Below are 8,468 nucleotides of genomic sequence, written 5' to 3'. Positions count from 1 at the left end.
TGTTTTATGTAGTAGTAAATACATTTTAAATTGTAAATTCATAATGTTCATAATATCGCATTATTTATTAAAAAATACATTAACTATTAAAGCAAAAACAAACAAACCGAAGAGCCGTTTGGGAGTTGAAAGAGCCGACCTTTTTTAGTTAGCCGAGCTAAAAAAGCCGGTCCTCTAAAAGCAGCCGGAATTCCCAATACTACTTCCGACGAATTTATGGACACAGATCCAAATTTCAATGTAAACATCTGTATTCTCCATAAGGCTTTCCATATATTTTTTTTTTTAGATGAATTGATATAGTTTTTCATGGGCTTTCGGTTCCTTAGCATTTTATTTGGCGGTTGTTTTAATAGTGTATACAGTACTCAAGTACTGTATATCGTTTTCCATCATTTGATGCGACAGATGGCACCTCTTTACGGCATGATTACGACACGCAAATTAACTTAAAAAACAAACAGGCATACAGACGTCTTATTTATTGATGAATCAGAAACCATTTTTTTCTGTGTACGTGTTTGATACATAATTAAGATGGTGAATGAATGTCGCCAATAATAGTAAACCTTTTTTAAAGAACAACTCTGACCAGCGCATTCTTTCCGGTAAAGATGGCGCTGACAACACTGAGGAGGGCATGGTGGTTGATGACCCCGAGAATATCTGTCCTTTGGCCAGTTACCTCCCGCTCACGGAGCTCTGTTAGCGATCACTTGGTGCCTCTGACCTCGCTGTCCAGACCCCCGTGGCCGGAACCAAAGATTGTGCCGGAGGAGGAACAGCGTCGGCAGCACGCCGCCGTCACAAGCGTTGTTAACAGCAAGATCGAGGCAAACGACTTTGGTCGTCTTTTCGCCGTCGTGCACCTTGCAGGCCACCAATGGAAGGTATGTGGATAAAATGCATATCTGTTAATCTCAGCCAATTGCTCCACTGTTAAATAATCGCAACTCCCTTCTTAGCGATAATTTATCTTACATACACAACGCGGCACGTTTTTAGTCAAAGACTTGAATCAATTGTGCAGTTGTGGCATTGATGGAGGGGACGTGTCTCCAATAATATTTAGCAAACATTGTTTTGTCCCTGTCAATATTATTCTCTCACTTCATAAATAACGCGCAACGTCCCCATTAATATCGAGCAACCCGCTTGGTCCTGATTATTACACGTGATCACTTATAATTATGTCTATGTCCCCACCGCTGCCAAGATCAACCCTAACCCTGGTCTAGAATCACTGTTCACAGAGCCCTTAGGTACCTGGGTCGTAAGGGGTACCACTTGCTCCCCCACATGAAACAGATCCTACTGGTCTCCATGGTTACTAGCAGCAGAAGCCCCTTGAGCTGACCCAGATACAGTACCTTCATAATTTGGTCACTTTTTTATCCCGGTGTAAAGCGTCATCCCTTCAAAAATGAACCGGTGTTGTGCCGAGAAATGCATCCCTTCCGAGATTTGCATCCCCTCGCTACTACAACCACTTTTACCTCGTTTTAACTCACTTTTATATCACATTTCGGGAATGCAATGGCGAACGTATAACCAAAACCTCTTCGTCTTGCATTTGTTGGGAATGTAATACAATTTAAACCATTCCATCTTTGTATTTGTTGTGAATATAATCGAACGGTAATGCACACCGTATACAAATCCCTTTTGAGCAGGTAACGTGTTCATTTTGCCTTTTTCAAATCCCTCGTATTTAAACAGTTTAAATACGAGCGATTATTTGTTCATGAAATTTGAACTCTTCAACATGATTTATGTGTTAACTTAGTAATCACATTAGTTAGATATGATGATATTCTCAGTGATAGTTTTTTAAAAGCAAAGGCAGTCCAATGTTTTTTAATGTGACTGATATTGAGTTGACTTAAACTGTAATTTTATATGGGATAGTTTAATATACATTGAAAATTTATGCTGTTGTTTTGTCTATTTCTTTGTCATCTGAGTGCATTGAAAGTACTTAAAAACACGGAAAACCCATGAGCTCCGGGGGGCTTCGCCCCACTTGTCCCCCCACCAGGGCACTGCCCTGGACCTAGCTGGGTGCCCGCGGCCCCCAGACCCCCGGCTAATTTTCAGATAATTTCACTTTGGTCAAATCACATCCCTGTAAACTGTTATGCACTCTGCTATAAAGCTTATTTCAGCATAATAAGCTTTACGGTAGAGAGCATAACAGTCCTCAAAAATGATTTATATACGGGGTACATTACTGTTCAATTACATTCACAACAAATACAAAGACTGAATGGTTTAAGTTGTATTACATTCCCAACAAATGCAAGACGAAGTGGTTTTGGTTATATGTTCGCCATTACATTCCCGAAAAGTGATATAAAAGTGAGATAAAACGAGGTTATAGTAGGTTATAGTAGCGAGGGGTGCATTTCTCGGCATAACACCGGATCTTGGCATTGACTGGCAGCGGCGTATGTGTGACAATACTGATTCTAGAAAACTTGATAATTCCCAAATTTAAAGTAAATCACAATGCATCACTTGTGGCTTTCATATTTTTCTTGAAAAATACATTTGTGGCAATGACGTTACATCCTATGCTTTTGAGTCATGGTAAAGGACTTTGCGTTTTGTATGTTTTTGTATCTATATGCAAATTGTTTTTGTACTCATTTAGTTACTAAATGGATAAAAATGAAAATGTTCCTTCAAAAATAGTAATATAAAAAAAGATATACAATTACTCTGACAATAATAGCAATCAACTGCTACCATTGACTAAGATCGGTACAGCAAAAAGGGAGTAATTATTAAAAAAAAAAAAAAAGAAAAAAAAAAAACTACTAAAAAAAATTGTAATACTGCGTACACAATTTGAAATGATTAAAAAAAAAATTAAAATACTGTGAAAACATATGTTCACAGGTAAGAAAATGGTAAAGATTTGTAAATATAGGGCAGCATGGCGGCGCAGTGGTTAGCGCATGTGCGGCACAGTTCATGTCTTGGGAACCTCCTGCGTGGGTTCAAATCCAGCTCCAGACTTCCTGTGCGGAGTTTGTATGTTCTCCCCGTGCTTGCGTGGGTTTCCTCCGGGCACTCCGGTTTCCTCCCACATTCCAAAAACATGCATTTCAGGTGAATTGGCCGGTCCAAATTGTCCCTAGGTGCGAATGAGCGAGTGAGTTGTCTGTCCCCGTGTGCCCTGCGATTGGCTGGCAACCAGTTCAGGGTGTCCCCTGCCCACTGCCCGGAGATGGCTGGGATGGGCTCCAGCACCCCCGCGATCCTACTGAGGATAAGCAGTGCAGCTAATGAGATGAGTACAGACGCTGCCCTACTAACGAACGAGATGGGTTCCGGACGATCGTGAGTTGAATTTGTTCGTAAATTGCTTCAGTGCTATATTTTGTATGGAATGCATGTTTAAGGTTTATATAAGTATGTTTAAGGTTTGTGTAAGTAACCTGTATTGTTTTGTACTTAAAAATTAACATTTCATAAAATAATATGCTCTATAAAGATAAATCAAGTTAAGTTTAACTTACTTTCAGAAGATGAGCTTCAAGAGGTAGTGACTTCCTTCTCCGTGGTAGAAAGTGGCCGGAAAAAAAATAAATAAATCCAACCATTTTTTTCACCGAATCAAGTTTTCATCTTAAAAGAAACGTCTCGGCTCTTTACATCTATCATATGGAATGGATGTACAAAATATTAAATAATAAAAATGTCAACGTTCTTAGCGCTGGACATACAGAAAAGAATGTTTACACACAAAGTAGGTAGAGGAAGCGGATTTCTTCTTCGAGGTGGATGCTGTGTGAGCTCTCGCAGCGCCACACGCCAGAAAGAAGCACTACAATAGTGTTCTGTACTCGGAAAAAAGTGAACAGAGTGAAAAAAATCAAATTTACAGCAATGTCCGGATATTTTTCGACATTCTGAAAAATATCTATCTACGAATGTTCGTAAAAAGGGGAGCGTTTGTAATAATCATGACGGGTAGAGTAAATTTGAGTACAAAACTTACAGTAGTCTTCTAGCAACAACCAAGGAACCATAGTGTTTTTATCACAACTATATTCAGGTGAAAGGGGTACAAACATAAATGCTTGACATCATTTTGTGGAGTTAATAAATGTTTGAGCTTATTTGAAGAATCGGCAGGCAAGACATGTATTATATTACCATTTTGTGACCTGTTGATAGAGCGTGTCCCAAAGTACTGGACTGTCTCAGAAAATTAGAATATTGTGATAAAGTTCTTTTTTTTCTGTAATGCAATTAAAAAAACAAAAATGTCATACATTCTGGATTCATTACACATCAACTGAACTATTTCAAGCCTTTATTTTAATATTACTGAATTTGGCCTACAGCTTAAGAAAACTCAAAAATCCTATCTCAAAATATTAGAATACTTCCTCAGATCAAGTAAAAAAATAATTTTATAACAGCAAAACTAAATCAAACATTTGAAAATGTCCATTGATGCACTCAGTACTTGGTTGGGAATCCTTTTGCACGGATTACTGCATCAATCCGGCGTGGCATGGAGGCAATCAGCCTGTGGCATTGCTGAGGTGTTATTGATGCCCAGGATGCTTCGATAGCGGCCTTCAGCTCATTTGCAGGTCTGGTGTCTTTCATCTTCTTCTTAACTATACCCCACAAATTCTCGATGGGGTTCAGGTCAGGGGAATTAGCAGGCCAATCAAGGACAGTGATGCCATGGTCAGTGCACCAGTTACTGGTGGTTTTGGCACTGTGGGCAGGTGCCAGATCATGCTGGAAAATGAAATCCTCATCTCCATAGAGCTTTTCAGCAGATGGAAGCATGTAGTGCTCTAAAATCTCTTGGTACACAGTTGCATTTACTTTGGACTTGATAAAACACAGTGGACCAACACCAGCAGCTGACATGGCTCCCCAAACCATTGCTGACTGTGGGAACTTCACACTGGATTTCAAGCAACTTGGATTTTGCTCCTCTCCAGCCTTTCTCCAGACTCTGGCGCCTTGACTTCCAAATGAAATGCAAAACTTGCTTTCGTCTGAAAAGAGGACTTTGGACCACTCTGCAACTGTCCAGTGCTTCTTCTCCATAGCCCAAGTCAGACGCTTCTTCCGTTGTCTTGAGTTCAGAAGTGGCTTGACATGGGAATACGGCTATTGTAGCCCATTTCCCGGACACGTCTGTGAACTGTGGCTTTTGATACCTGGACTCCAGCTTCAGCCCACTGTCTTTGAAGCGCCCCCAAATTCTGGAAGCGGCTCTTCTTCACAATTTTGTTAAGGCTGCGGTCATCTCTCTTGGTTGTGCAGCGTTTCCGGCCACATTTTTCCCTTCCAACAGACTTTTTGTGGATATGCTTTGAAACTGCACTCTGTGAACAGCCTGCTCTTTGAGAAATTTCTTTTTGTGTCTTACCCTCCTGATGGAGGGTATCAATGATGGTCCTCTGGACAGCAGTCAGATCAGCAGTGTTCCCCATACTTGTGATTTAGTTTACTGAACCAAGCTGAGTGTTTTTAAGGCTCAGGAAACCTCGCAAGGTGTTTCGAGTTAATTAGATGATTCAGGTGATTAGTTGAATAGCCTACTTGTATACTTTTTCATGATATTTTAATATTTTGAGATAGGATTTTTGAGTTTTCTTAAGCTGTAGGCCAAATTCAGCAATATTAAAATAATAAAAGGCTTGAAATAGTTCAGTTGATGTGTAATGAATCCAGAATGTATGACATTTTTGTTTTTTTAATTGCATTACAGAAAATAAAGAACTTTATCACAATATTCTAATTTTCTGAGACAGTCCAGTATTTTGCCGTTGTATTAGAAACAAGCAATTTAACAGCGTAGCCAAGTTGATGTCAATGGACCAATTGTGTTTTGTGTCAGTCTCGTGATGATTTCTGCACTTGCCTCCTAAATGCTGCTATTTGTCTCAGGTGACAGACGAGGACCTGATCCTGTTGGAGAACCACTTGGATGCAGAGTGTGGCGAGCGTCTACGGCTGGAGAAGGTTTTGCTGGTGGGGGCACGTGACTTCACCCTGGTGGGCCGGCCACTGTTGGCCAAAGATCTCGTGTGCGTTGAGGCCACTGTACTAGAGAAGACACAGTCATGGCCCAGAGTGCACATGGTCTTCTGGCGGCGCCACCGCTTCCAGCGCAAGAGAATCATAGTCACACCGCAAACCGTGCTGAGGATCAATAGTATAAGGCTAGCTCCGACACTCACGTGACTACACCCTTTGAACTAACCCCCCATTACTGCAAACTGTGTGATAATTGGGGGCACTGGTTGCATGGTCCAATCTTCCCCAAAATACAGACTTGTCACAACTTGGTGTCATTAGTACGACTAGTGATACATGACACTTGGCAACATTTATATATATTTTTTGCTGCTAGTGGCATGTATCTATTGTCAACCTCATCACTACGGGGGGACCATAGCGATCCTGGCCTGTCTCACAAAGGGTTTATGCCCCCTCAATGGAAGCCTGCCGCCCTTTTCTTTTTTTTTTTAAATTACCATTATTGAAATATTCTTCATCACTAATACATTAAAATATATAGAGACAAGTGTGGTTTATTTTGATTATTGCCTATACAGTTATGTGTCCTTGCTTTCCTACGTCAACCGTGAATTTTGGAACAATATGAATCTGAGAGTGAGTTTATGCTCAGGACCTTCAGTAAAGGATTCAACTATTGGAAACCGGCAAGGGCTTAAATAAGCATGTAACTTAAAAAAAGAGCCTGTGAAACAATGAAAAGATTCTTGGAAAAAATTAGAGAAATGAGAAGATATTTCCACTCTTAAATTAAGAACAACCGGCTCCAATAGATATTACCGTATTTTCCGCACTATAAGGACTTGACCTCAGAATAACTTTAGCCAATAGTGATCGATTCAAATGATGATTGACACATTGGTTAGCCAATGAAACGCCGGTAAATAAATCCCAGCATCCACCGCGTACTACTTGGCGTTCGGGGGAAAATCTAGTCGGCGGCTGCAAGTTATTTGGAAAACTTTGCAACTTTAAAATTGATCCACAAATAAGGCGCACTGTATTATAAGGCGCATGGTCAGCTTTTGAAAAAAATAAAGGCTTTTAGGTGCGCCTTATAGTGCGGAAAATACGGTACTCGTCAGCAGTGGTTGATATCGTGGAAATTTTCTAGCTGTGAATAAACTGCTGTTATGAGATGGTGCTCGTGTTTTCAGTTTGCCAAAGGACAGTGACTCTATGGGTCTGTTATTGTCTCTTTACAAGTACTCCATGCGCACAAATCTGAAACCGGGCAGGATTACAAAACTAATCCCACTCAATGCACGCTATACAAGGCCAAGCCAAAGATACAGAATAAGATAATCAAAATAATGAGCCAACCTGTGACAGAAGAAATGGTGAGAAGTCAGGGATAGCTGGAATTAAATTAACGTGAATGGCACATGGGATCCTTTGGGCCAAGAAAATATATCCACAGTTGGGCATTTGCTCTACTGCTTGAAGTAAAGAAACCTGATATATGATTAGTGCTGTGAAAATAAATGCGGCTAATAATTGTGCTTCGGAATGATGTCTGGTGACAGCCTTGTGTATTGGCTTGTGTTGTTTTGCATCAGTAGTACAACTAGTGCTCTAAATTGTTTGAAAATTACAACATAGTGCAATATACTATGATTAACAATCGTGCACATGACTAGTGAGGCATGCACTAATTACATTACTGGTACAGTAATACATGAAAGTAAAATGTTTTTGGTCTAAACCAAACTAAGCCAGATTGATTCGTACAACTTGTCCTCTTGTCAAACTAGTGCGATACTCACTACTCGTATATGAACTGATCAGCGCACTAGTTAAAAAATGTAGTTTACTGTGGCATCCTAAAACCTTTGGACCCATGTATTTGAAAACAATAGATTCTGAATGCTCATAGATGTGACTAATGTGGGAACATTTCCCCCAGAAACGTAATTTCAACATAGGATAATTTAAACGCAGCTGGAGGTACTGCTATATCACGATGCAGATTATAAGACATGACTTTTTTTCCCCAAGCTTTCAACCTCGCCGTTAATCCAATGATGCGGCCAATGTATGCATTCTTTTCTAAGGGGACCCGAGAAGGAAGAGTGACACTGGTGGAATATATGTGTTGAGGAAGACAAGTTAAATGTAACTACGCACTTTGTCCATGAATAGAACTAGCATGAAGAGAGCCCCATCATGGTAAAAAAGGGTCAATCAAAAAGGGAGGGATAACTACCATATTGGGAATAATTTTACGAGTGTTTTATTTGTAAACAGGAATAATGTGGTGAAACGCACAGATTACAAGAAGCAACGTCTATGAAGCAGAAATGTTTATGGCGGATTTCTATATCTGTCCACATTATCGTGTATTTTAGAATAAATATTGTACACTGTTGGATTCTATGGAGTGTCCTAGATGTAACTAAGCAATTTTC

The 8,468-nt window shown here is 40.0% G+C and overlaps 1 protein-coding gene across 1 annotated transcript; it reads left to right on the top strand.

Moving 5' to 3' along the window:
• Positions 1 to 401: 401 nt before the first annotated feature.
• Positions 402 to 6,568, top strand: mrpl21 (mitochondrial ribosomal protein L21). The gene is made up of 2 exons (XM_088342298.1): positions 402 to 890; positions 5,929 to 6,568. Exons 1-2 carry the CDS (start codon positions 615 to 617, stop codon positions 6,223 to 6,225), a joined length of 573 nt encoding a protein of 190 aa, XP_088198424.1. The 5' UTR covers positions 402 to 614; the 3' UTR covers positions 6,226 to 6,568.
• The last annotated feature ends 1,900 nt before the right edge of the window (positions 6,569 to 8,468 follow it).

The sequence above is a fragment of the Urocampus carinirostris genome, chromosome 8 (genome assembly GCF_059441175.1).
Source record: "Urocampus carinirostris isolate Australia breed hairy pipefish chromosome 8, RoL_Ucar_1.0, whole genome shotgun sequence".
Lineage (NCBI taxonomy): Eukaryota > Metazoa > Chordata > Actinopteri > Syngnathiformes > Syngnathidae > Urocampus > Urocampus carinirostris.
The sequence above is the reverse complement of the archived record's forward strand: the minus strand, read 5'-3'. Positions and strand labels throughout refer to the sequence as shown.

Bases quoted from the DNA above. Each gene is read 5' to 3' on its own strand.
- mrpl21 (XM_088342298.1), top strand. From the start codon at position 615: ATGGCGCTGACAACACTGAGGAGGGCATGGTGGTTGATGACCCCGAGA. The intron at 891-5,928 runs GTATGTGGATAA...TATTTGTCTCAG, and splicing joins TTGCAGGCCACCAATGGAAG to GTGACAGACGAGGACCTGAT.